This window comes from Micromesistius poutassou, assembly GCF_964030765.1.
Source record: "Micromesistius poutassou genome assembly, chromosome: 6".
NCBI lineage: Eukaryota > Metazoa > Chordata > Actinopteri > Gadiformes > Gadidae > Micromesistius > Micromesistius poutassou.
In genome coordinates this window covers 5,029,343-5,056,622 of record NC_140276.1, presented here as the reverse complement: position 1 = coordinate 5,056,622, position 27,280 = coordinate 5,029,343, and the positions used below count along the sequence as shown (strand labels likewise).

The 27,280-nt window shown below is 46.1% G+C and overlaps 4 protein-coding genes and 1 long non-coding RNA gene across 8 annotated transcripts in view; all 5 read left to right on the top strand.

Annotated features, from left to right (window-relative positions):
- Positions 1-633: 633 nt before the first annotated feature.
- LOC311345515 (solute carrier family 25 member 53-like) lies at positions 634-1,518 on the top strand (the record flags this gene model as incomplete). Its single annotated transcript, XM_084469937.1, has 1 exon — positions 634-1,518. The coding sequence occupies one exon, from the start codon at positions 634-636 to the stop codon at positions 1,516-1,518; it is 885 nt and encodes a 294-aa protein (XP_084326063.1).
- Positions 1,519-2,633: 1,115 nt separating this feature from the next.
- On the top strand, positions 2,634-4,850 carry LOC311345060. Its single transcript, XR_014633654.1, has 3 exons — positions 2,634-2,678; positions 3,612-3,736; positions 4,530-4,850. It is a non-coding gene; the product is annotated as an uncharacterized lncRNA (long non-coding RNA).
- A 1,461-nt stretch (positions 4,851-6,311) lies between these two features.
- Positions 6,312-14,167, top strand: LOC311345532 (SLAIN motif-containing protein-like). The gene is made up of 9 exons (XM_084469951.1): positions 6,312-6,521; positions 6,951-7,606; positions 9,368-9,504; positions 10,231-10,356; positions 11,140-11,280; positions 11,491-11,820; positions 11,970-12,113; positions 12,768-13,056; positions 13,285-14,167. Exons 2-9 carry the CDS (start codon positions 6,960-6,962, stop codon positions 13,337-13,339), a joined length of 1,869 nt encoding a protein of 622 aa, XP_084326077.1. The 5' UTR covers positions 6,312-6,521; positions 6,951-6,959; the 3' UTR covers positions 13,340-14,167.
- Positions 14,168-14,640: 473 nt separating this feature from the next.
- Positions 14,641-20,254, top strand: znf711 (zinc finger protein 711). 4 transcript variants are annotated; one of them, XM_084469284.1, is made up of 10 exons: positions 14,641-14,778; positions 15,899-15,977; positions 16,068-16,165; positions 16,289-17,110; positions 17,226-17,372; positions 17,521-17,745; positions 17,864-18,001; positions 18,118-18,252; positions 18,542-18,598; positions 18,950-20,254. In XM_084469284.1, the coding sequence occupies exons 3-10, from the start codon at positions 16,087-16,089 to the stop codon at positions 20,128-20,130; spliced, it is 2,784 nt and encodes a 927-aa protein (XP_084325410.1). In that variant the 5' UTR covers positions 14,641-14,778; positions 15,899-15,977; positions 16,068-16,086; the 3' UTR covers positions 20,131-20,254. The 4 variants fall into 4 exon arrangements, with proteins under 4 accessions (XP_084325410.1, XP_084325412.1, XP_084325411.1 ...); XM_084469286.1 differs by lacking the exon at positions 17,864-18,001; XM_084469285.1 differs by lacking the exon at positions 18,542-18,598.
- Positions 20,255-24,166: 3,912 nt separating this feature from the next.
- Positions 24,167-27,280, top strand: part of kctd12b (potassium channel tetramerisation domain containing 12b) — a gene marked incomplete at both ends in the record, with an annotated part of 11,436 nt that continues 8,322 nt past the window's right edge. Inside the window, 2 exons of the mRNA XM_084469109.1 lie at positions 24,167-25,013; positions 25,048-25,191. Of these exons, the coding sequence (XP_084325235.1) occupies positions 24,167-25,013; positions 25,048-25,191 (991 nt within the window). The remainder of the gene's footprint in view (positions 25,014-25,047; positions 25,192-27,280) is intronic.

The following is a 27,280-nucleotide window of genomic DNA, read 5'->3' as shown; positions in this document are numbered from 1 at the left end:
TTGATGGGTGATAACCACCAATGGTCGATGCGGCATCAGCACCCGTAGCCAATGGTGATGCAAGCCATCTAAACCGTTTTACGTTCACCATGCCTCCTCCGAGACTTCATGGAAGGGGTTAGATTAGTTGCGGATGTGCATCGTGCTGTCCTATGTTCTGCATTAGCTAGTGTTAAAGGTGTACCTAAACGTAAATCGTTCTTTTAAAGGACACAAGGAGTAGGATCTGTTCGTGTTCTTATGCCTACAATGAAAATTGCTGAATAGATGATGATGCAAGGTGTAACCAAGAGACTGCTGATAATGGAGAACGACAACTAATTAGGACATTTTATACTTGGTTGGTTGTTGTTGTTTTTTACCGATTGGCCTTTACCTGCAGAGTAAGTACCCTTAAATCAAATGACTGTTCATATAGTCTACCTGAATCAGTTAATCACTATAAAGCCTGTTCTCAATATAAAAACTGTTCTCTACTTCTACTACTAATCATTTCATCCCTAGCCAGTCATTTTACTACTATCTTTAATATTAACAATATTGTGTCATTTATTTTATAGCAAACATTTATTTCATCATGTGAAATACAAACATAATGATATTATATACTGTATGATTGAATTCTTCTGTAGCATGGGGCGGGGTCAAGATAACACACAAGAGGACGAGACCCCACCACAGCCAGTATCTCGTTTACAGAGCTACCTACATGGAGGGACCTCCAGCTTGCTCTCCACCCTGCCTACCTTAGCTGTATTTCCTGTCTACAAGACCGTTTTCCGGCAACAGCTCCACAACACCTCCGTCATCCAGGCAGTGGCACAGTTGAAAAAGGAAGGAGCATTGAAGCTCTACAGGGGGGTGACACCCCCTTTGCTAATGCGAACCCTAAACGGCACGCTGCTGTTTGGCCTCCAAGATACCCTACTCCATCAGCTCTCCTCCTCCTCTGCCAAAGGCCTTCCTCTCTCCGCCCTCCCAGCCATTGCAGGGCTTGCGGCGGGTCTGGTGGAGGCCCTGGTTTTCACCCCGTTTGAGCGTGTTCAAAACATGTTGCAGAACGGACACAACGACCGCAATCTACCGACGCTGAAGACCGTTCTGGTGCGGCTGAGCTCTGAGGAGCTGGCCTTGGGCTACTACAGAGCCCTTCTGCCCATCATGGCCAGGAACTCTCTGGGCAGCTGCCTCTACTTCGGACTGAAGGGGCCACTGCGAGAGCTGGGCGAGGTGCAGGGGCTCTCTCCCACCGTGTCATCCTTCCTGTCTGGGACACTGACCTCCATGGCCATCAGTTTCTCTCTGTACCCGCTGTCTGTGCTGGTGGCTAATATGCAGGCTGGGGCGGGCGGGCAGGAGGTGGGAACAGTCAGGGCGTGTTGGAGGAAGCTGTGGACGTCCCGCCAGCGTAGCTTGGCGCTGCTGTACCGAGGAGGTTCGCTGGTCATCCTGCGCTCATGCATCACCTGGGGAATCACCACCGCCATCTACGATCAACAGCAGAAGCGCGCTTCATGAAATGATGAGAAGAAAGAAACAATTCTCAGGGAACGTCTCTCTTATGAATCTCACTGCCATCTCATCTTCACCACTGTAGCCAATGACCTATTTTCTGAATATACCAATAAGACAAAGTTTATATGTATTATAATTTATATATATATATATATATATATATATATATATATATATATATATATATAATATCATCAGGATTTCAAAGCCTTATCATTATCATTCATTCCAGTTCATTTGAATGAACCAGTTTTTTGTCACAAAAAAATAAAAAAGGTGCCTTGGTAGTTTACCATTCTATAATTCTAAAACCTTATTTAGGAGAATAACGTTCAAGGTGTCTAATTAAGGTAATGTGAGGTGATTTGATTGAATGCATTATTAAATATGCTATTGGGGCAGCGCTGTATGTTTACACATATTATAGAAATATCTATATTTAAGAATTAAACAAATAAATAACCAAATACTACACATGTAGGATAAATGGCAAACAATAGGCTATAGTATCCTGTATTTAAACCAAATAAATATGATATCCTGTATTTGAAAGTAACTCTTCATTAGTGTATTGCAAAGGCCATATATAAATACAAAATTACATAATAAAAATTGGATTTTAATCAAGTTTTGGGGTTTCCTTTTTGGATTAGGATACTTTAATTGGCATAATAATGATTAAGACTGAATAGTGCCAATGCACGGTGGCTAATCGCAATTTATTCACGGCATGGATGTTATATCATTTTAGGCCGCTAGATCTTCCCCCAGCTCCATCGATGGTCGGTGCGTCAGTCCTTTGGTACATCACTCCCTCCTTGCAGTACTCTGAGAGACCCAACAACACAAATAGATTATGGATTCATAACATCATTAACATATGTAGCTTGTAAACATACAATTCAGAAAACCTTGGTACGGTTAAAGATATATAGGCCTAATTAAGTATTACAATTCTTTGGAGAAGACCCGTTACGTTTACAGTCTTTTTTTTTTTTATCCAATAACATTCGACGTATAAATGAACCGGCCAATTGGATCTCGCCGACTGGTTTCGATGTGGGCGTGTAGAAGGGCGTGCTGCCTCTATTTAAACGCATGGCTTGGGATGGATTATTCAGGCGCACTACTTCAGACAGCTTCACGGAACACCTCTGCATCAGGTAAAAGCCAAAATAATTATATCCTGATATTTATAACATTATTCATATGGTTGGGGAGTAAAGTACACACTCGAACCGGCACCAGTTAGCTAGGATGTTTTGTGCGGAGTTTGAGACTTTAAAATTATAATTGTTTGTAAGTACGTAACACCCTTAAAGTCATGTGACCCTTGTCTGCACAGCATTTCATGTTTTGACGTCTGCAAAAATAATTGTATTTTAAGGTGAGTAAAGGAGAGTAGGACCTTATGTTCACATGTGCTGCATTTCAATGCAGCCTACCTGATATGTCATGGCCACTTGAATTCGAAATCAAGCTGACGTTAGTCTGATCATGACTTGATGGTTTCTGTCTTCTGTAAGCATATCATGCAGTTTTATTTTTCACATCTTACTTTGCTTCGATGAATAGATAATGTTAACGCACCAATGTGGCGTAGGTTCTAGTTATGGTTGAGGACGATAGTAGTGGGTAAAAAAGGTGCATGTTGACTGCTCTGTCCCTTAAAGATTATTGAAGGCCTCGCCCACTAGAAAACAACCTCAATATCGGACCTGTAGGTGTATACATTTCACTGCCTTAACATGTTATGACCTGTAGGCATATTTTCTGTGCATTGCATATTCTCGCAGAAATAGGTAAACGGCCCAAGGTTTTTGTCTTGGGCGTGTCTTACCTGTATGGGCATGCACAGCACATAGCAACATAGAGATGGAGCAGTGACGCCCTATCATGTAGAAGCTTGTCTTCTGTTGCCCGTCTCTTGTGTTTTTTTTTTTTTGTTTTTGTTTTTTTGTGCAAACATTAGGCCGTCTGCAGACACTTTTATCGAAAGGTTATTGTAAGTGAGGGTGAAGACAAACTCATTCAGCGTTTTTATTTAAACTACCTTTTATATTAACTTGGTATTCTTTCTGTTCTTTTTCCAACAGCAATCAATCCAAGTCCGAACAACAATCAACCATGGAAGAAACACTCAGTAAAGTGCCATGCTTTGACAAAAACACAATGAGAAAGACAACAACCAAAGAAAAAAACACACTTCCTACCAAGGAAGGTATGTTGTAAAGTCTACAAGGTCTACAGATTTCCCATGCTCACCGTAGTTTACCGTACTGTTTAGACTCGGGTTAACGCCGCTCCTTCCGGGTTGCTATTATGGCAAAGGGTGACTGAATTACTGACAGTGTCTTTGCTGCTGATGCACGTATACCCTGCAGGCAAAAGTTGCATAATTTAACCTTGTTTGCTCCCTGTTAGAAGGGAAAATAAAAGGCGCGCACACACACCTTCTACACATCGACTGCCTTGAGTTGGAAGGCTTTATACATTTTGTTTTATTAAATTGGAATAAGCCAGTTTAAGTCACTAATTAAATGATCATTGTGCTTAACATTTTCTTGGACAACATAACGTTAAAAAAGCATTTATTAATGGTCCAAAATGAACTTCAAAAGGATTCATCACACTTCAAAACTTGACATTTTAGCATAATTCAAAATCCAATTTTTTTTTTTTTTGAGATGTTATAATTATATCAACAGTGCATTGCGCAAACTTTAGCTGATTGCGCAAACTTTAGCTGATTTTGAGGGAGCCCAATGCATGAGTGGATCAGTCAATCGACCCAGCTGCCTGAGCAGTGTTGTAATCAACAATAACGGCAAGAAACATTGGTGCTGTTTGAATAGTATTGACAATGCATGTCATTTTAATGTTCTCAATGAGTAGCCACTTTGCATATTTTGTTCATCTAAATACTTTAAAGCAGAAATTGGCTTGGACACTTGAATACAAGGCTGAACTGTAAATGTGTCAAACTGATCACTTCTATGTTCAATTTCACACAGAAATTGAGGAAGAAAAGAAGCAAGCTGCAGCTGAAAAATGCAGCTGAAGGGCCCCCACTATTCAACGTCTGCAGTCCGCCAGCCTTTCCTGAGAGACATGTCTGCCTCAGTGAAACTACTGCCTTCCTTCCACAAATTGGATATCTGCCATGTATTATAGAAAGGCCCACGGTCAGTGGGTATAAATTTGGCTATCAATATTTGTATTAGCTCACTTGCTTAAGCAATTTGACTATCAACATTATTGCCTGTAAATCTGTACCATTGCAGAAGTGTAAACTATAGTACAGACAAATTGTACGCTTTCTGAATAAATCTCAATGTGTCAAACTCTGGCGTTGCTTTTTCTACCACGTTATGCATACTTTCCTTTTAAAAGCTGTGCAATGCATTGATTACCACAAGTTGGAACCTGACATGTGATAGCTTTTATCTTTCACATATTTGAGGCCTGTGAAACTGCAGATGCCAAAGGCATGGACAATTGCTGCACCTTCCACTTTTTTTCCCAGGCAATGATAACTTGTTTTGGTGAGTGAAGATTTGTGTGCCCTTTGTGATGTATCTCAACCTGACTCGACCTGACATGACGATCTATAAACAAAGGGCCAGGGTGCAGCCTTGGGTTTTAACCAAGTGTTTGCGTGTGCAAACCACAGGCTCATCGGCTGGATGGTAAAGACAGGCCTAGACTTGCTTCAGTCTGTAATTAAAATATTGGTATGTGCTTTATAAATGGGCCACTTCCTGCTGTAGGTTACAATACACGGTTATTGAAATGTCAGTAACCCAAACTGAGGCCAATAAAGCTTTGGCGCGTGTTCATACTTCATCGTGGAGCACGATGTTCCCTAGATTTCCCATGTCGTACCCATTTCAACATGTTCACATTGCAGCATGCAAGCCCTTCGTACAGATGTGCTTAGGTGTGGCTTTGAGAGAAAATACATGGTTTAAATTAGGAAACCAATAACTATAGTTTGAGGCCAAGATGAAAATGTTCAAGCCCTAACAAAATAGGCCTCCCAGTCCTCACTAAAGTAAAAAAATACCTAATGCTATTTTACTGAGGTGAAAAACCCCAACGGCAATGCATTTCCCTGACCATACCAATATAGTTTTGTTTAAGTCGTGATTCTCCAGATCTGCATCTTTTACATTTTATTTTACATTCATTCTGTTGAGTCTAACTGAGTGGCATACAACAGTTCCCAAAACTAGTTATACAGGAACTGTGACTTTCCTTTTATCTCATGCAACAGAAGGGAGGAAGACACAGCCATAGACAAACATGAAACAGCAGTTTGGCAAATATGATTCAGTTCATGCAGACAGAGGCAATAAACAAAACATCAAGCAGACAGACTGCTCTTTAGCATACAATAGCCCTTTTTTGAACAAACAATACAAATGTATAATAAAAGATAACCCTGTATTAATCCCAGGGAGAGGCAAATCTGGGAGGGGCAACAGTGTAAAAAAAGACAAACAGGACAATGCCAATCAAACGAAGATAATAAATCACACACATAAAAACGAGGTGGGACTTTATAGTAAACGTCCTTCTGTTATCACTGTTTCTGCGAATTTGTGTTAAAACTACGCCACCTTGTGTTACGCAGTAAATACCACACCTGGACAAAGACCTGGTAGCAGTTCGAAATTAATCCCTCAGAGGGCGCCAAACAACAAATATAACGCGTAAGTGGGAGGAGCTTAGCGCTGCTCTAGGTTTGATGATTGGGCTAACTAATGTCCATCAACAAGCGGGCGAGCAAAACGCTCATGATGGTGAATTCAAGCGATGTGCTTCCTACAGCATCGCAAACAATGGATTAATTGCAGTCATTTCGATGCCTGATCAATCATAAATCGATTTTCTACCCTGGTAACGACATGCAAATACACCGTTAGATCCATGCAACATCTCGGGAATATAATAGTTTAACGAGCGGGCAGGCTTCACCTCACGACAACACGGCTTACTTACCGGTAGGTTTGTTTTGCTACCGCTTGCTTGCTACCTGAAAGAACTAAAATGCGAATATATCTTATATTCTATCCGACCCATGCAGCTAAACTACTGCGTGTTCATTACATGTGGTGAATTACTAGGTTATTGTTGGTGCATAATGCATCAATACTGTCGAAATTGTAAGCATTGATTATTGATTGCTGGTGGAACTTATTAGCTCATCGTGAACGGCGTGGACACAGGATCGAGATGAGGTCAAATGGTGCTGCTATATGCACCTTGTTCCACATTTAGTTTGTTTTACCCTAATTTCCCTATATTTGCAATGCGGATTATTGTTTTTGTTGTACTTTGTGTGTGTGTGTGTGTGTGTGTGTGTGTGTGTGTGTGTGTGTGTGTGTGTGTGTGTGTGTAATTGCGTCTAATACTCTTCCTTCCTACCCTAGGTTGAAAGCATGGTGGTTCCAGGCAACCCCACTGCGATCCAAAAGCCTGACTGTGGATGCTCTAGTGGCCTCATGGAAAGTTCAGATCCTGGGTTCGAGGAAGAGCAGGACGTAGCAGGGGTGGAGTTGGAGGAGGTGCGCAAGCTACAGGAGCTTGTGCGTAGATTGGAGGTTCAAAACCAGACCCTTCGCAACAGGGGAAACAAACCCATTAATAACGGCAGCTACAACAATCACTCGGCCAGCAGCAACGTCAATGAGAGGCTCTCTTGTGAAGGTGTAAGCCACCCTGACCTCAGGTTGGACCACAGTGGCGAGCTGAGTGGCAGAGAGTTTGAGCTCTCTCCCCCACAGGACACCAGCAGCAGCTACAGCAGTGAGGACATGTCCCCTCTCCCTGTGACAAGCAGACTGGGGGAAGAAGAAGGGGCAGAAGGTTTTGGGGGTCCATGTATGGGATTCCTGACCTTGCCCTGCAGCAATGGACCAGAGCCAACCCAGGGGCAACCCCAGACTCCAGAAAGCCCATCTCAGGAGAGTTATGAATCAGAGACCCTTGCCGAGAGTGACTCTGGGGTTGACCAAACCGCCCTGGATGAGGTTGATGTCCTGGATCTAGAAGATGAGTGTGCAGAGGTGGACGATGGAGACAGTTGGTACGTATCGATACATGCAGACCATATTGTGGTCTGCATTGCCCTAACTATCGTATATTTTGCATTCAACCTATCTTCAGATTTTTAATTTCATAATGAACCAATTTGGGTCACATTTTACTTTTTAAATGATGTTGTTGTCAATCTCTCCACACGTCACTTTGATGTAGGCCTATTTCCAGGATTCCAGGATTTATCTAATATACATAAACTAATTATTACTGAGTGTGCAATTCAGTTTAAACTAGGCTGATTACAACCATCTTGTTTTGAAGCAGCTCTTTCAGGATTTAATTAGTAGGTTTTGATTTAATTTGTAGGATTAGATTTCTTAAAAAGGTCAGTTGGAATGCTAATGCTGAATAATCCACCTAATTTTGGTCTACACAGACCTAATTTACCCTGTAGTCTACGCTTTATGTGCAAGCTTCCCAATTTGCATGACCTTGAACAAGTAGCTTGTAGTTTTGTTTGTGGCTGCTTAAGAAGCTCAGTTGTTGGGTTCAGTCCAACCAGTTATGGCATTCTCCGTTTCACATTATTAGCCATACCATATGTGCTTTTCCCGGGTTATCATAGCCACAACAGTAATCCCCGCAGCCCCATAATCTGATCCAGGCAGGGGCCAGGACTGGAAGCTGGCTAAACGGCTTTCAGACAAATTGTACGGCATGTGATCTTAGGGTGGGTGGGGGGCTCCGAGACCACGGCTGGAGTAGTAACTGAGGATGAAAAAAAAAATACCCACTTAGAGAAACTCAAGGATGTTATTTGTCACTCCTAGTACCCTATTTGTCTGAGACAATTAAAAGAGGTTTCCAAATAGCTTACCAAGTTATGGAAATCTAGTGCAACGTCTCCTACATACACACCCCATACAAACGTGCATAATCATACAAGATGTCTGAGGATGTTTGTCCGCGTCACACGTAAACTCCAAACTTTAGACCAAGCTGGGACTCCCCTTCACCCCATTGGGACACGTAACCGGGATATCTGCACTGTCTGCATTGTTGCTTATACCAGTGGGAGTTGGATGCCTTTTGTGTTTGCCTAATGGGAAGATGAGCATCGGTTGATTTGTCAAGACTCCAGAGCCAATCAGCGCTGGCCTTTTGTGTCCCATGGCTAAAAGAATCTGCTCACGTGACCTCAAGCTTAAATGTGGCAGTCAGCACAGTGACTGTTTGGTTTCAACAGGCTCTGTACCACTGCCTCGCATGACACGAGGCAAGTCTTTGAATGCAAAGCAGACCACAAACCCCGATAGCCCCTAATGGAAGATGGTAGAGCATGGTATTTAACCATGGTAATTGTTTCACGATTGTTGATGATTTCCCCATTTTTGTTCTATTCAGGTTTGTTTCCTTGGTGCATCTAATTTGTAACTTCAACACATTGACACATTCGACACATTGCAGCATTGTAGCTGCTTAATCATGTCAGGGTCATTGTGCGCAGTAAGCCTTTGAGACATTTACTGACATTCTCAACTACGAATTGTTAAAGCATCACACGGACTGATGGACCGACTTACGTGTTCTCAGCCAAACTACAGCACAGTCCAACATTCTGACGCAGGAAGTGTTGATAAACACATGGCGGAAAGTGAGGCATAAGCTGCTTCCCTCCCTGTGCCAACATCTCTCCTCATGCCTTTTTATTCTTGTTCAGTTGCTTCTGCCCTTGTTGTTAGTCATGATATATGTCTCATCGTGTCGTGCTCTCCCTCCTCTGCGTGTGTTACATATCTCTCTTCAGGTTGTACGTGTCGCCTAAGAAGCACGTGGCGGAGCCGTGCCCAGAGTCTCCCTTGAAGTGGTGCCGTCGGGTGCTGGACCACCCGAGCCCCGAGACCGAGGTGGCATGCAGGAGCCTGATCAGCCGCTTGGACCAGAGTACGCGTCCCCCCGTCATATGGGTCAAACATGAAACAAGAACGCAGTTTTGGTCTTTCTCTACTTTCTCTAAATCTCTATTGCTGTGCCCCACAGCCGAAAAGTTACAGATTTGAATGTAATGCTTTGTTTTCAAAGTATTTATAACATCCTCAGGAAGGTTTAGCCCAACTCTTTGTTGGTTTTAATACACAATGGGACTTGTCTTCTTTTAAAGTCTTTCAGTGCCTCTACTGTATGCAGCCTTATTTACTGCTCACCTCATCAGAGAGAGTCTGTGTTGGGTGGGTTCAGTCCATACAGTAATGTCCCAGATACCTTACTGTGTGTGTTTGTGATTGATCCATCACACCCTATTCATTATTTAACCTGGCCGTCGGCTCATTCTCACTGCACGGTGCGAAACTGGAACAACAAAGCCATTCACATCGCAGCTAAATGACTCTGTGAAGTCATGGGTTAGCTTGAGTTACCCCTCTTCTCCCACCACTCCCTGGCTCAGCTTCATTTAAAATGCTACCATTATGCGGATGTACACCTGTGAAACCTGTTTACTTAGCCATCCGATCCTGTTGTGAGGTTTAAAACACTTAAGTGTGTTCTGGGCTTTGGCTGCAATGTTGATACTTTAACTTTGCCAGAATTTGTTTTAGTCATCGAAGTCATGGGCTGATCGACTGCTTCAGGAGCTAAACCAATGTCCTTTCCCTCCTTGTCACTCTGCAGGCTCTCGATGGAAGAATATGTACAGCAGCCCGAGCTCAACAGAGGCTGGCTCAGCAGGCTCAGGCCTGATCTCCCCCGGGTACCACAAATCGACTAACAAATCCCTACTAACCTGTGGCAGCTCAGGTATGGCATGACATTAACGCATCTTGCTCTTTGTCGCCTGCGCAACACTGCACTGATATTGTCCTTGGGTGTGTTTTTTTTTTTATGACGGGTAAAATATGTGCAATAAAATGTCTTCTAGAGGGATCACAAAGAAAATTATTGACAGGTTGGAGGTCATATTTAATGTGTTGTCCATTCCTGTGTTTTGTGTTGTTAACACTGAAATGTTGAACCGATTTACTGAGCTGGGGCTTGGATATGGGCTTTGCTTCGAACACACAATGATTTCACCTTTTTAATATTGCCTAACTTCCTCACAATCCATTTTTTTGTTTCAAGTCAAAAACAGACTTGTGCTTGCATTGTGGAAACACTTGAGTATGTATTTGCATGAACTTTAAAATGCTTTGCTTGTGGGTGGTGACCCCTATCTAATGTTGGAGTGGTTACATAACCAAAACCTCCCTGGATGTGGACGTTGTCCATACCAATCTGTCCGAGTCTGAAGGAAGCGGCTGTGGGTCAGACAGACAGATATACAGACAGACAAGCCTGGCTGGAAGTGTTTTGCATACACTTTGGTACTGCATACACTTTTTGCAGTAGCAGCAGTCAAGCCCTTTGGTATTAATTCCGTTTGACATGTCTGGGGGGGTGACGTCTGGGGTATTTGGGCTGGGTATTTTTGTTTTTTTAATGTTCAGAACAACTCACACAAGAAACGCTGTGTACATTGTCCCATTTTGAGTTGTGCGTTTACAGTCTGTGCCTGCATACAGTGTTGTGCTTCTCTGTCTGCAGGCCTTGTGCGCGTGAACTCCGCTCTGAGCTCTCAGTCGTCCATCGACAGTGAGCTCAGCACGTCAGACGACTCCATCTCCATGGGCTACAAGCTGCAGGATCTGACTGACGTCCAGATCATGGCTCGCCTACAGGAGGAGAGTGAGTGGAGGAGTTATATAAATAATGCCCTGTACACGTGGCCACACTGTTTTGAAAGTCTGCTCTGAGAGGGCACTGCAAGTTCACCGCTGGTAAAGAAAACGTGGGCGAAAAACCAAGCACCTTTCATACACTTGTTTTCTTTTGACCTCCAGGTAGCTCTGCTTATGTGCTCTGTACAAACCTGTGTGTGTGTGTGTGTGTTGGCAGGTCTGAGGCAGGACTACGCCACCAGCTCCACCTCCGTGTCCCGCCGGAGCTCCTCCGCGTCACTGCAGTCACTGCGGCGCGGGGGCACCTACAGCGACCAGGAGTTTGACAGCTACAGTCTGGAGGATGAGGAGGAGGCTTACTGCCCCGTCCCCCAACCGCGCAAACGTTTCACCCCTTCTCCCTTGGGCTCCCCGCGGTGCCTGTCCCCCTCCACCTCCAACCACGGCCAGGAGCACAGCAGCCGACTCGGGGCGCCACGCGCTCGAGCACCCAGGCGCTCGCTTCAGGGCCCCAGCCCAGAGCTGCTCAAATTCGCCAAGAGTGAGGGTAAGCCTCGGTCTGTTCCCCAAACTGCTTTTCAGCGGGTGCAAATCGTCAGACCGATCACTGTCAAAAGTACTTTCAAGAAAAGGTGTCCTCATGTGGTGGGCTATTTACGTAAATGGGTGTGTCTGTGTGTGTGTGTGTGTTTGCAGAGGAGTTAAGACACAGCATGCCTAATCTGGCACCTCGCACCAGCCTGCGTTCCCTGGAGGCGGTCAGAAACAGCCGCAGCATGGAGGCTAACCTTCAGAGCTCTGGCAACCGCATGTCCCGCCTAAACCACTCCCCTTCCACAGGTAACCCTACCCTCCTCACCTGGCCTTCTACCTCACTACTCCTGTGGGTATTGCTCGATACCCACCCACCCACCCACCCCCCCCCCCATCACCCTACCTATGTAACAACCCCACCACTTGCCTATCCGACTGCTCCTCAGTTACGTGTGTTACGCTCTCCTTGTACTAAAACCCTTTGTGTGTTTTAGATACAATGTCTCAAAAAAAACACTGCTTCGTTGTCTTCCTTCCAATTCATAACCACGAAGACATCTTCAGGTTAACTTTTGCTAACATAAATATTTGCTCATATTGTGTGCGTAACGCCCGAAACCCAATGCTGCCTTCATGCAGGGTGCTGGTTTACTGCCTCTAAGGTACACAGGGTTTCCTTATTACAATGAGGTTTTTGAAAAGGGGAAGAACTGCCTCTACAATGAGCTGCTCTGCTTTTTACAGACTACTTTTTCCAACACTTTATTTGAATCTGCAATTATTGAATTTTTTTGCCAGTATGGTTATAGATTTAGTAATTCAGTCTATATTGTGAATAACATTTTATATGGAAAATGACAGAGCGGATAGCTTTACGGATGTCATTCGGTAAGTATGAAGGTATTCCACTGTACCCATGTGGCATATGTCTTACCGTAGCCACGCCATATATCCCTGAAGGTATTGCATGCAGTCGACTGCGTGCCAATGGCCAGTCCCCTCTCTCCATGCGCACTCCGGTCAAAGCCATGAACCCTGTGGGCTCCATGACGACCTCACGCCAGCCTACCAGAGGACTGCCGGTGATCCAAGCTGCACCAGCCGGGCTGGGCAGGGTCCAGTCACCGGGCCCCACCAACGGGGGAGGTTATATACCCGGGAGACTGTCTGCTGGAACAGGGCGGCCAGCGGCCAGCAGGGGGCAGACTGCACCATCCACCAGAAGCAAGCTCGCACAGCCTGGCAGAAGGTGATTGCTTTAAGATTGTCTGGGGATTTTGAGATATATTAAGATATCTGTGGTTCGGATTGCTTGAGTTTGTGTTTCTTAAATATGCATTGTGAATATCTAAATATCAATTTGTATAAAAATATGATGCATTTTGTGTACTATTCCTATTTGGCTATGCAGACTTCAAACCTTATAATTAATTGGGTATGACTAAAATATCATATGTATATATTTTCCTTTTTTCAGGTCTTTGGTTACGACTAGAATGATGGATGACTCCTGGAAAGATGGCTGCTACTGATATCTGCACTGTAGAAAAAAAAAAAGATAAGAATTGATGCAAAACCTCTTTGCCTCTCTTGTTCTGGTGCATTCAGACGTACTGTTATCCCTGAAAATCCACAAAGCTGAACCTGTAGATATGAAGCATCTCTTGTCCTAGCATGAACACCTAGCTCACATCAAAACTAAACGAAGGTACAAACACATATGAAAACGTCCACACGTTCTAGGGACCAATCCAGAGCTTCCAGAAGAAACTGTGTTGTCGATTTTAATTATTTTTCTATGGAATTGGAAGAGACTGTTGTAAAAATGGTTATGTACATTATCCTGTTAATTTAAATGACGGTATGATTCATATGTCCTGGTTTTGATCACTTGAATTCTACTCAATGAAGGCAATATGATTTGTTGCATGCATGGTTATACTCCACCCTCACAAAACATAGTGTGCAACCTTTGGAATATGATGTAATAGTTGATATATCCTATAATTCATGCCTTCTGTTGTGATGATCAGTACGTTTTTGCGCAGTTGTATTTGAAATAATTGTTGTAATGGTGATTTTCTCTTTGACATTGTATTGCAACTGTTCTTAGACCACACTGCCCTTATAATCATAAGAAACATATTGTTTAAAAAAAAAAGAAACATGTTTGTGCCATGGTGGGTTTCAGCTGCAGCACTCTATTCCTGGTACTACTGAAGTACAATTTGGTACAGCATTTTTACTCCATTACATTTTACTCAATATCTGAAGATGAATGGCACTGTAATAAAGACACTGTTAATGCACGGAATCCATGTGCCGTGAAGGGTTTGCACCCTCAGGAGGAGTGCCTGTTATTATTTGACGCTGTTAAGAATATTAATAAAGTCTAACCAGAACTCATTATTGTATGTATTGTTTCCTTCCTTATATGCATTTTTTCATTAGATATTTGTAAACAAAATAATTGAAGAAAGAAATCCATTCCAGGAAAGACTACATTCTGGGGATTTATAAGCTATATCGACCTATATTATCACCCACCAACTCAAGTGACCCCCATTTCTAAGAAAATGGCCTGCAGGCCTTGTCGGTGCCCTCCAAGTTAACACATCGTAACCACATGGAATATTATAAATAACAAACAAGTAATACGGCAATTTTATTCCCTCTCACCCTATTAAACTAAGTTTACATTAATGAAACGATGGCAGTAATGTAACTATGCTCTCCTATGCATGACGCAAATAGTAAGGGATCAGCGGTGAACGAGGCCACGCATTGTCTGCCCCCCGCCCTCCCTTCGGTTGTCAGGAAGCAACCTGATTGGCCGAGGCCTAGCAAAGAGTGGCCGGGGATCCAAAACTGCAGGCCGCACTTAGCTTACCGTCAAAAATAAACCAAAACAATAACAGACATAATTGCGAAGGGGAGATACGCCGATAGACTCAGACGACTTCGTTATCAGGTACAAATATTCTTAATCGATTAAAAGTATATATGGAATTGGGCACAAGGGCCCAGTCGGCCATAGCGGGCCGCTTTCAGACCTCAGCGACAACAACATGGTGGATAATGCAGAACCAGCCGCCGCGGCTAGGTTAGCACGCTAGCTAGCCAGCGCGGATGGTACTAATGACTAAAACAGCGAAATGCGGGAAAAACAGATCTGGGTTAATGGTTGCATTTATATGTAATGGTCTTCCTTAAGTGTATGCATTGGACTTTGTCATTGTAGCGTATTGTAATTGCTCATTCGGTACACGTTTGCATTGTGTTATATTAGCATTTTTAGCTAAACAAAATGGCGATGGATTGAACAGTCGTAGCTTCTTGCTAGTTAGCGTTAGTGGGTGGAGGGCGGCTACCGCCCTAGTGTGTTGCATAACGTTTGCAGTGCTTTCATTGGCGGCAATGAATTCTGAGCGCGTGTGTTTTGCTGCATAGTGTCCTGGGCACGAACAATAACAACTAATAAAGTGTCTTAAACAGCGACTGGCATGCACTAACCACATTCAGATTACAATAAAACGGTTCCCCCCCACCCGAAACACAGTCGCCGAGGATCAATGCTGCTGGACCATTGAAATAGATGGACTGGCATTTCAAAAACTTTGCGCATTCCACACGTTAAAGCGAGTAGTGTCCGTACATGTGAGGATGCTGTTTCCCCCTTATGACCATGAGCACTTAGACGGTAGCCGTATCCCTTTGTCTTGGTGGGCTAATGAGTTCAACCAGCTCCAGGTGCATTGGTCCTCAAGTTAGTGTTGCCTGTAGTGCACCAAGTGGACACCTGATGGAGACAGTAGACGTGAATGCTGTGTGCTTCTGGTCATTGCTATCCAATATGCTCCTTTTGCATGCGTGGTTTCTAAATTCACATACATTTCAGTCCCTCTAAATGACAAACTGTTTAGAAACGATTTCCCCCAGCACATACTACTTTAAAAACCTTATTGCATAAAACTGCACTTTACTGCAGCACAACATATGTAATAACACCAGCGTTCTGGTTGATATACTGAGTCTCACAATCACACCATTCTGTAATCAGTTAAAATGTTCAACCTTTATGTATCTTGCAGTGTTGCATCCCTGATGGAAGTCAGCCTCCTGTATAACCTATTGGTTGTATTTCACTGAACCTTGGCAGCCACTGTGCAGGTAAGTGTCCACTATGTGTAGTGAGTTAATCCACACAGGCACACAGAGAGGAGTTGCACTCACCATTATGCATTCTGTCATTTCTTTCAGTGGTTTTCAGGTGAAAAACATGGACCACGGTGGAGGGGTGCTGGAGTTACATACACAGGAGCTGAAGATGCCCCACACTATGATCATGCAAGACTTCGGTAGGTAATGGGTTGGGAAGGCTGATTTATTATACATTTATATGCGATTCTGTATTGGTCAGCAAGTGTTTGCCACAAGTCTTATCTCCTTTATCTCCTCTTCCCTCTTTGTTGCAATTGCAGTGGCGGGAATAGGGGGTCTGGCTCACATCGACGGGGAGCATATCGTGGTGTCTGTGCCAGAGGGAATGCTTCTCTCCGATGTGATGACCGACGAAGGCATCTTGCTGGAGCACAGTCTTGAGGTGGAGGGCCTGGAGACACAGGTGGAGGAGGGCCTGGAGACGGAGGTGGTGGAGAGCTTGGAGACCGACGTGGAGGGACTGGAGGCCGAGGTGGTGGACGGTTTGCAGACCCAGATGGTGGAGCTCCAAGCCCAGGTGGTGGACGGACTGGATGGGGAGGTGGAGGTCGAGGGTCTTGAGGTGGAGGACGTTGAGGCCCTGGAAGCCCATGTTGTGGAGGGGCTGGAGGAGGAGGAGGTAGAGGTGGAAGGCCTGGAGGCGGAGGAGGTGGAGGGACTCGTGGTCGACGTCGCAGTGGAGAGTCACGAGATCGTCAACGAGGACATGGTGTCGTCGGAGCACAGTGTCATCATGCCCGATAACATTCTGGGTTCGGAGGTCGCGATAGAGGAGGCTCTGGACCACCACCACCATCACCACCACCACGTCCTGACCTCGCAGCTCATCCAGGACTCGGACCACCACCACCACCACCACCACCACCATCACCACCACGACATGACGGACCAGGTGTTTGTGGCCGAGCTGCTGTCGGACCACCAGGACAACACGCTGGACCAGCAGCTGGTGTCGGAGGGCGTGATGGTGGCCGACCGGGAGACCATCATCCACGAGGAGCTGCCGGCGGAGTCGGTGGACCTGCAGACCGACGGGGACGACGACGCCCGGAGCAGCTCTGAGGACTACCTCATGATCTCCTGTAAGCCACGGCGCTCGCTCGCTCGCTCCGGCCCGCCCCGCACCCCATCAGACTCACTCGGTCGTTTGGGCGGGGGGATCATGTTGACCGCGTTTTGTTTCTTCTGTCACTATAGTGGACGAGGTGGGGGAGAAGCTGGACATAGGGGACACGCCTCTGGAGATCAGCACCGAGGTGATGGAGGACAAGGAAGCCAAAGAGGAGGATGAGTCGGAGGTCATCAAGGTCTACATCTTCAAAGCTGAAGCGGACGACGATTTGGGCAAGTGCCTCTAAGAGAAACTTAGACAAAATAATAATAATCCTGAACGGCCGATCGAAGATTTTTTTGTCTTAAATGTCCAAATGATTTGAACCCGGGAAGGAGTCATGACATTAACTGTATTTTTTTTTTTTTTATCGTCTTGCAGGGGGGACCGAGGTGATAACGGAGGACGACTATCAGAACGGGCACCCCGACCCGGAGGCCGCGTCGTCCGGGCGCCTCGGCGTCGGCCGCGACAAGATGATCTACATGTCGGTTAAGAACCGGCCCAAAGTCGAAGAAGAGGAGGAGGACAGCGAGGAGGACGACGACGACGACGACGATGACGACGACAGCGACGACGACGACGACGACGACGACGAAGACCTGAGTAAGTAGTCAACGCGGCCACGCCCTGCTGAAAGCGCACGCCGCCAGCCAGGCCACGTCCCGTCGTAAAATCCCCAGGACTGCTGTTCAACGCACTGTCTCCCCTGACTTGTTTGTAGATGAGAGTGACATGGCTGAACAGGTGTATATGGAGGTGGTAGTAGATCAGGAGGAAGAGGCTGCGGCACAGCCAACCCAGCTACATGACTCCATAAACAACAAGATGTTTGTGCCCGTGTCCTGGGCAAATTCTTATGGTAAAGATGGCAATTTCGTAGCATGACTGTCGACATGGTTGGAATGGTAGTGTTCAGGGTTCACACCGAGGACCGCTCTCCTCGCCGGGCGTCACCATCCGACGTGTTGTGTGCAGGTAACTGTATCGACCCGGGGAAGAACGGCAGCACCACGCCGTTCCTGCAGATCCGGGACAACATGGGGGCCAACCGCCTGCTCAAGACCAAGACCAAGAAGAAGAAAAAGGGCAATATGCGGCAGTGCCAGACCGGTATGGGCTGTATATTACAACTCACTCACTCACACGCACACACGCACACGCACATAATAACAAACATACATACACACATAACAGGTATTTCATTGATGAGTCTAATTGTATAAAATGTTCATAACACAAATTGTTAGTGCTCTGCTAGCCAGCCGTTTAATATTACATGTCAGTAGCAGCGTATTATCACAGTATTAATATAGCATAATTAACTATTAATATCATATTTCCTGTTGTTTTTGATGCAAATAAATAATGGCCCAGCTTTATCGACTGCTCCCCCACACAGGGTCCACAATTAACACCTTCCACCAGCCAATGGCGGAAAATTTTGACGAATCTGCAGGTAAAGAAATTCAGGGTTCCATATTAAAATGCTTTGGGGGTATATTTTTCCACTCCGGCACATAGAAAGGAAAACTTCTAAAAGTTAATTTTGGACCCTTCTCCCATTTAAACCTCATGCCACTGGAGTCTAGTGAAGCCTGCATGTATTTCACAATGTATTTGTTGAACATCCAAGATGGATCTTTAATATTCTCTTAAAATTTGTGCACCATCAATAAAGTATAGCAGACACTTGTAGACACTTGCATGTTTTGCATTTTACACAAGATTACGGTGTACAACTCAATTCCCAGTTTGCAAGCCAACCGCTTTCAACATTCCGGCGCGTGTCTCCCCTTGGTCTCCCCAGCCGTCATCATCGGCCCCGACGGCCTGCCGCTGACAGTCTACCCCTGCCACATCTGCGGGAAGAAGTTCCGCTCCCGGGGCTTCCTGAAGTGCCACATGAAGAACCACCCCGACCACCTGCTGAAGAAGAAGTACCAGTGCACCGACTGCGACTTCACCACCAACAAGAAGGTCAACTTCCACAACCACCTGGAGAGCCACAAGCTGCTCAGCCACCACAGCGAGCGCTCGCCCGAGTACACGGAGTACGCCCGGCGCTACCACGAGTCCAGCCCGCTGGGCTCCGACAAGCTCATCGTGAAGGACCGCGAGCCCAAGCTGCACCACTGCAAGTACTGCGCCTACGAGACGGCGGAGCAGGGCCTGCTGAACCGCCACATGCTGGCGTCGCACAGCAAGAACTTTGCGCACGTGTGCGTGGAATGCGCCAAGGGCTTCCGCCACCCGTCGGAGCTCAAGAAGCACATGCGGACGCACACGGGCGAGAAGCCCTACCTGTGCCCACACTGTGACTTCCGCTGCGCCGACCAGTCCAACCTAAAGACTCACATCAAGAGCAAGCACGGGGCCGACCTGCCCTTCAAGTGCAGCCACTGTCCCCAGGCGTACGCCGACGCGCGCGAGCTGCAGCGGCACATAGAGATGGTGCAGGGCCACAAGACCCACCAGTGCCCCCACTGCGAGCACAAGAGCACCAACTCCAGCGACCTGAAGCGCCACATCATCTCGGTGCACACCAAGGACTTCCCGCACCAGTGCGACGTGTGCGAGAAGGGCTTCCACCGGCCGTCGGAGCTGAAGAAGCACGCCGAGACGCACAAGGGCAACAAGGTGCACCAGTGTCGGCACTGCAACTTCAACGCGCCCGACACCTTCACCCTGAGCCGCCACATCCTGTCGCTGCACACCAAGGACCTCCCGTTCAAGTGCAAGCGCTGCCGGCGGGGCTTCCGGCACCCGGCGGAGCTGAAGAAGCACATGAAGACGCACAGCGGCCGCAAGGTCTACCAGTGCCAGTTCTGTGAGTACAACAGCACGGACGCTTCCGGCTTCAAGCGCCACGTCATCTCCATCCACACCAAGGACTACCCGCACCGCTGCGACTACTGCACCAAGGGCTTCAGGCGGCCCTCGGAGAAGAGCCAGCACATAGCCCGGCATCATAAAGACATGTTGATGTGAGGTTGTCTCACTCACACACACACACACACACACACACACACACACACACACACACACACACACACACACACACACACACACACACACACACACACACACACACACACACACACACACTCCTCTCCCCCCTCCTCTCCCCCCCCCCCCCCCCCCCCCCCCAGGAAACGCACCCACTGCTGCTCTCACTCTAATGACCAAGGATTAACGGATGTGGACGGTCATGGGTGGAGATGATGACCGTGACGTAAGACGTTCTCGTTGACCATTCTGTGTGTTGTTGACGTGAGTCCAACCTCCAAGCTCCCCAACACCCCCTAAAAAACAATGCAAGGAAGGGTAACACTTGGAAGTTGTGCAAAGAATAACAGGGGTCAAAAGTAGGGGGAGGGGACAGCTGTAATTTCTGTCATGTTTTGTTGCAAAAGAATCACATATGAACGTATATATTCAGGGTTTCAAATTTCTATATTTTTATACCCCTCAGCTGAAATGCTGCAAGAAGACGACTGTGTCCTGTATTATAGAACGTGGTGCTTTGTGAACGTCACGCCAGGTAGACAGTATGGAACAAGTACCGGGGGGACCTGCCTCCCTTCCAGTGTACCCCCTCACCCCATCCCAACCCCCCCCCCCCCTTAAATAACCAGCTTTTAGCCACACCATTTTGTTTTTAACGCCATCATGCCATTGTTCTAGAGGGGCAGGATAAAATGCTCGCACCCAAATGGCTTTGTAACCATGTTTACATGCATAATACAAGGATATTTCACGAATTTACCAGTTGCGCTTCACGTTTTTCTGTACACAGTGGTCATTGAGTCCGGCTGAACTAATCATGTAGAATGTACATAGCGTTGCAGATGTTTAACGTGCGAGTCCATGTGGTTTTTATAACTGTCACGTGGTGTTTGGGGGAAAAGCAGAAATGGAGATGCAATTGATACATTAATGGAATATCCCTTTTTTTTATCTGTGAACAAGTAAACAAAGATCAACACATTTATTACACACAAAACTCTTCCTTTTCCCAACAGATCCGTTTTTCGAACATTGTATTCTTGCATCCATGTTTTCATGCTCCCATGGGTTTCACAGAAGGCCTGAGGTGATCTGCTGTGAAGTGGGTGTGTGTGTTAGAGCTGCTGCTGAATGATGTCCATGATTGATTGGACGGTCGTGCGCTCGGCAGACCACCTGAGTTGCAATCATGTCCAGCATCGTTCACGCCTAACTCCTCGAGCATTGAATTTTAGGCCAATCAGAAAATAAGTTCTTCTGTTTGTTTTGTTTTTTTGTGTTTCACACGCATCAATACCATTAACTGATAAAAGACCCATGCTTGAGTCAGTAGAAAGCACTTTAATTTTATTTTTTTTGTGTATGAGAAGTATGTGTCGTTCTGGGATAATGGACAATTGTGGATGTGACCAGGTCAGAGTGTTTTTGATTGCAATCTCTTGATCTGATGTTAAAAAAAAGATATTGTTTTGTTTAAGAAGAGTCATCGTTGCGCGTGAAACCATCTATGGTTCTGTATATGGTTAAGTGATTGGGTTTTGTGTTTATGTTTGTGCTCACTAACACCAGTTCCCAAGACCCCAGGCCTACCTAACTGATCCCAAACGGGAGCTATACCCTTTCAATGAAATGGTCGACAAATTGGCATTAGTCTTAAGAGTATGCACATATGCTGTCATCATAAAAGGAATTGTGGTATATATTAAAATCCATACATTTGTGTACCTTTTTAGCCTTTTTTTCTTTTTTTTTCAGTCTGATTGTGGATAAACTACTGGTGGGGAGGATCCAAAATAAACGATTATCTTTTTATATTTGTCTGTGCCTTGTCAATTCCTCTAGGTGGCAGCTGTTCCTCTCCCCCTTACAGCGTCAAAGTTATCAAGATGAAGACAGGCTGGGTCGGGAATAAAAGTGAAACGGTAACTAGTGAAACTGCAGTACTTCAGAGGTCATAGTGTCATTATGAAGTGGCAGCAATTTATTTTATTTGACTTTTTCAAGAATTGTTGATAAGGGACCTCCTGTAGAATATTGCACTGTTGGCATTTCATATTGCTAAGTCTATTCTTTACTCCCAGCTGCCACATGTCAACATAAGATGCATGAAGCTTTATCCTGGGGGAAATGAAGCTGTATAGAACCAGTTTTGCATTGGCATGGACACTTAATCAGCAAGTCCTTGTGTTGAGCTCCTACAGAATATCACCCATCAATCACACGGTGCAGCGGTCCGCATTGTTAGGTGCAGATGCCTTTTTCCCCTGAGAGCTACATTGGTGGATTTTTATCTTTGTTACTAAGAATGATCACTCTGAATGATAATCCCCTGCCCTACTTTAATCTTGTTTTATCATTTTTGACTAACTGATTGACATCACCCTAATCCATTAGTGTGCGGTTAATTGGGACGGCAATGCAGCTATAGTGAATACAAGTAATTCATTTACTCAATAAACGTGTATTAAGGCTCTCCTTATATTAACTAATTTACTGTATGATTATAGTGATTGGATGATCACTACATATGAATAGCATTCGTGCGGCCAGAGAATATTGAAAAGCCTTTTACTACGCCATATCTTGATATGGTCGTGGTGTGCACCTCCAGAGTAAATGGTTGACAAGTCAGTCTACAGCGCAGGATTCAGCAAGAGACTTGTGGGGCCCGCTGGGAAATCAGGACCAGATTGCTCCCAGTCTGACAAATAACAAATACGACTTGCTGGGACTGGAAGAGTAAGAGTAAATGAAGGACCATTTCGTCTGTACGTGTACACTGGTTCAATTGAGGCCAGTCCATCAGTTTTGACCTAGTGAACATCATTGATGATTTACAAGAGTAGGCCTAATGGGAATTTTACGTTAATGTACGCTATAGGCAAACACTAGATGTCACTATTATTCCGTCTCAGGTGTGAAATGGTTTAAAATATAGATATCGTTTTTAGTTGTTGTCGTATTGTTGTCGTAAACTTCGAATTTAAAGAATTGTAACAGTTCGCCCGGAGGCAAAAAGATCTCTCCACAATTAAATTAGCCTACACGCTTTTCATTACACTTAGCCCTAGACCCCCTTTAGGCCTATCATACATGTGATTTAAATAACCATTAACTGCGACGTAACATAAACAAACCGTCTCTCGCCAAAACGAGAGAGAGAGAGAGGAAAAAAACTAATTTGTGTATTTGTAGTGTATTGATTTTTTTCTAAGACGGAGCCTGGACCTCAGCCAGCAAACGTCATCGGTGGGTAGGTGTGGTTAGCAGATACATAATACACACCGTCCCCATCGCAGCACAGTAGTACGGGTTGACACGCGAGCACACATCCGGAGGGCTACAGCGGCCGAGAGATCCCCCTGCGTGTGTGCGTCTCGAGTGATGGAGAAGCTTTGTCTTTATTCTTAAATCTACCGCTCACTAGCGTTACATTCTGGAGGTTGATCGTCGTCAGCCAGGCTTTACCTTTACGGGACATCTACTGGGAAAACTGCCCAACTATGGATTGCCTCATTGAAGTTGGGCCACCCGATCCTGTCTGCGCCTAGACAACTGACCCAAGATTTATAGGGAAAGGCATAAAAGAAATGTTGTGTTACCTGCATGTGTTACCATTTATTAGAAATGCTCGTTAATTGTCATTAATAGTTTTCATTTCCAATGTTCAAATCTGTGTATGCGTAAAAAAAAAAGGACACGGGCATCTAGTATCCACAACCTGATACCTGCGGATATGCAGTGCGCTATATTCATAATTGACATCTGTTTTTTTGAAATATTTTTCGTGTGATTTTATTAATTCTGTGTGCAAAAGTGTAGGCTACACATTGTGCGCGGATCGTATTTGAACAAGCAGCCTAGGAAGTGCGCTCATTGCAGATCGTCTATCGCTACAATCCACGTTTTTTTTTTTTTTTCCGCCATAGGCCTACAACTGTAGTGCAATTGACAACACAGTATCCATTAGGCTACTATTTTAAGAAAAAAACACATATCGCCATCCTAGGATTTAGCCATGGCTTTACCAGACAGCAGCATCCCCGGGGACGAAGTTGGCTTCCCAGAGATTATTGAGCTGAACGTCGGTGGCCAAGTGTACATCACGCGCTATTCTACCCTCACTAGCGTGCCAGACTCTCTCCTCTGGGACATGTTCAGTCGGAAGTCGACCAAAGGACTGGCCAGGGACACGAAAGGCAGGTTCTTTGTGGACCGCGACGGCTTCCTGTTCCGTTACATCCTGGACTACATGCGGGACCAGCAGCTGGTTCTCCCGGACCACTTCCCAGAGCGCGGCCGCCTGCAGCGCGAGGCCGAGTTCTTCAACCTGCCCGAGCTCGTCAAGCTCCTGGCGCCCAAGATCAGCAAGCAGAACTCTCTGGGCGACGAGGGCTGCCAGAGCGACCCCGAGGACGCCTCGCCCGGGACGGAGTCCGGCCGCCACCTGGGCTCCCTGGGGGCGGCGGCGGCGGCCTGCGCCTCCCTGGTGCCGGGGGGCCTGGACGCCGGCAAGCGCTCGGGCTTCATCACCATCGGCTACCGGGGCTCGTACACCCTGGGCCGCGACAGCCAGACGGACGCCAAGTTCAGGCGGGTGGCGCGCATCATGGTGTGCGGGAAGACGTCCCTGGCCAAGGAGGTGTTCGGCGAGACCCTGAACGAGAGCCGGGACCCGGACCGCCCGCCGGAGCGCTACACGTCCCGCTACTATCTCAAGTTCACCTTCCTGGAGCAGGCCTTCGACAAGCTGGCCGACTCCGGCTTCCACATGGTGGCCTGCAACTCCACGGGCACCTGCGCCTTTGCCCACGAGCAGACGGACGACAAGATCTGGACCAGCTACACTGAATATGTGTTCTACCGTGAGTGACACCCCCGCTGGCCTTATTCTCCCAGGGCCACCCAACCCCGACAACCCCCGACCCCACCCTCACCCCACCATCCTCTCAGCCACAAAGTGCCCCCTGTTCCAGCCCCCTTCCTCGGCCCTCCCTGCCCACCTCTACGCATCCCGTGGTCCTCCTGAGGTCGGCTGCACCGGTAGATGATGTTCTCCAGCCTTAGAAGCTCCATCTCCTCTCCTCCTCGACTCCCTCCGCTCCTGGTCCGCAGACTTCTGCTGTAGACATGTGAACCTGCGACCACACCGTCTCTCCGGCGTCAGCTGACTCTGCATAGCTCCTCTCCAGGTGAACCCTGTGACCCCCGGCATTCCTGCTCGTCCTCATCCTCCTCCTGTTCCTCCTCCTCCTCCTCCTCCTCCTCAAATCCCTTCCCATCCAGGCAGGGTGCCCTACTTCTAAGCCCCAGCTTCTGTCTCCTTCCAAATGAAAACCAGCCCCAAAACTCCAGCCTCACATTCGTCTCCAGAACCCCTGACTGCTGGAATCCTACAACCCAAACCTTTTCCTCTTGCAAAGACTTGATTTCTTCTGTGTACTTTTTCCCCCCTGCGTTTGCATCGACCAAGCACAATGCTATATCTAGTAGACAGTGTGTCAAAACGAACCTCCCGTGTTGCCGTGTGACTTTAGCGCTTGTCATTATAGAAAAGGGCTTCAAAGGGTGCCAGAGATTTGCAGTGCTATAGTTGTACAGTACCGTCTCCGCTTACTCCAGCAAGTCAGTCTCTCTCTCTCGCTCTCTCTCGCTCTCTCTACTCTGAACTAAATTACCAAATAATTGGACATCTTATCAGCCATGAGGGATGGGAACAGCCCCAGCACAAGAAAGAAGAGGCACACGCAAATCTTTTTTTTTCTTCAATTTGTATTAAATGTGTCCCTTAACATTTAATATATGTTGTTTTGTTTTTTTCTTATTTGCTGCGAACAGACCATAGCTGTACTGTGCTATGATTGATTGTTGTCCTGGAGGGTGTTTTTGTTAAGTCTGTGCTTATTAAGTGGCAAGGACACAAAGCACGTCAGTCTTTTTTTTTGTAAACGGGTGCACCTTTTGAATTGTGCTACAATATCTGCGAAATGTGGAAGAAACAAAAAGTGCTGCCAGTTGCCACATAAGGAGTATGTATTGATTGTCCACTGGAGAATCCAGTATTTTAATCAGCCAGGGGGGTGGGGGAGAGAGAAAAGGTGTTCTATCACATTCAGCCCCCTGCACTCCCTCTTCATGCTCTCTCTGTGTATCCCTGCGTTATCGTGTTACATTGTTTTATCATGAGAAAAAGTCATGTATGTGCCACCAAAAAATACGTTAAGCGTAGACTTGGCAGCCCACCTTATTCCACTGTTGAGTGTTCTGTAAACATTAATGCTATTGATGATCCTTCAGTTCAGTATTACAGTTATAGCTTCTGCATATTTGATGTTTGCTCTCGCTTACTGAAAAAGAATGCCCATGGGAAGGATACAATAGCATTGTAACACCTATAATAATATCATATATATAGCCTACACGAGGGGTTTTATTCACCAGCTGAGAGAGCAGGCTGTGATGTGTTGGTGGTCCAGAGACCGGTTGTAGCAAAGAGTTACCAAGCACAGATTTAAAAGGTGTATTATCAGGTAAAGCCTCAGGACAGGTATGCACATCATATACCTCGTACACACGTGACAAGCGACAATACAAAAACACATCCAACACAATTTCAACCTCCTCTCCCTTCAGACCGGTGCAATCAGAGTGTAAGAGCCGAGTTAGCAGGTGGACAAAGTGTTCTACCAAGCAGGAGAGGACAGACTGAGCGCGTGGTAGACTTTCTGTGGAGAAAGTGGCAGGGAGGTTTGACCGCGTAGGATTTAATTTGAGCCATGGTGAGAGCTGTGAGGTCATAGCCATGGTAGAGTCACTGACAGTGATGATAAACGTGTTCTTCAATGTCTAGAGCCGGACGGGCGAGCCCTCTGTTTTCAGTGACACAGAGCTCTGTGGACGTGCAGGCTCCATATATATATATATATTAGGTTGTAGCTACGTGGTCTGGCCTCAGAGACATACAGCAACATACTAGTGAAGTGTTTAATGGAAATTGATACTGATATTTGTTGAATAAAAGTCATTTTTCCATTTTTTTCCTCTGTATCTCCATTTATGCAGTGCATTTGCCAACATAAAGGCTGTATTGACTGATTAAAAAGTGAACTTATGTTAAGTGTGTAATAATGGA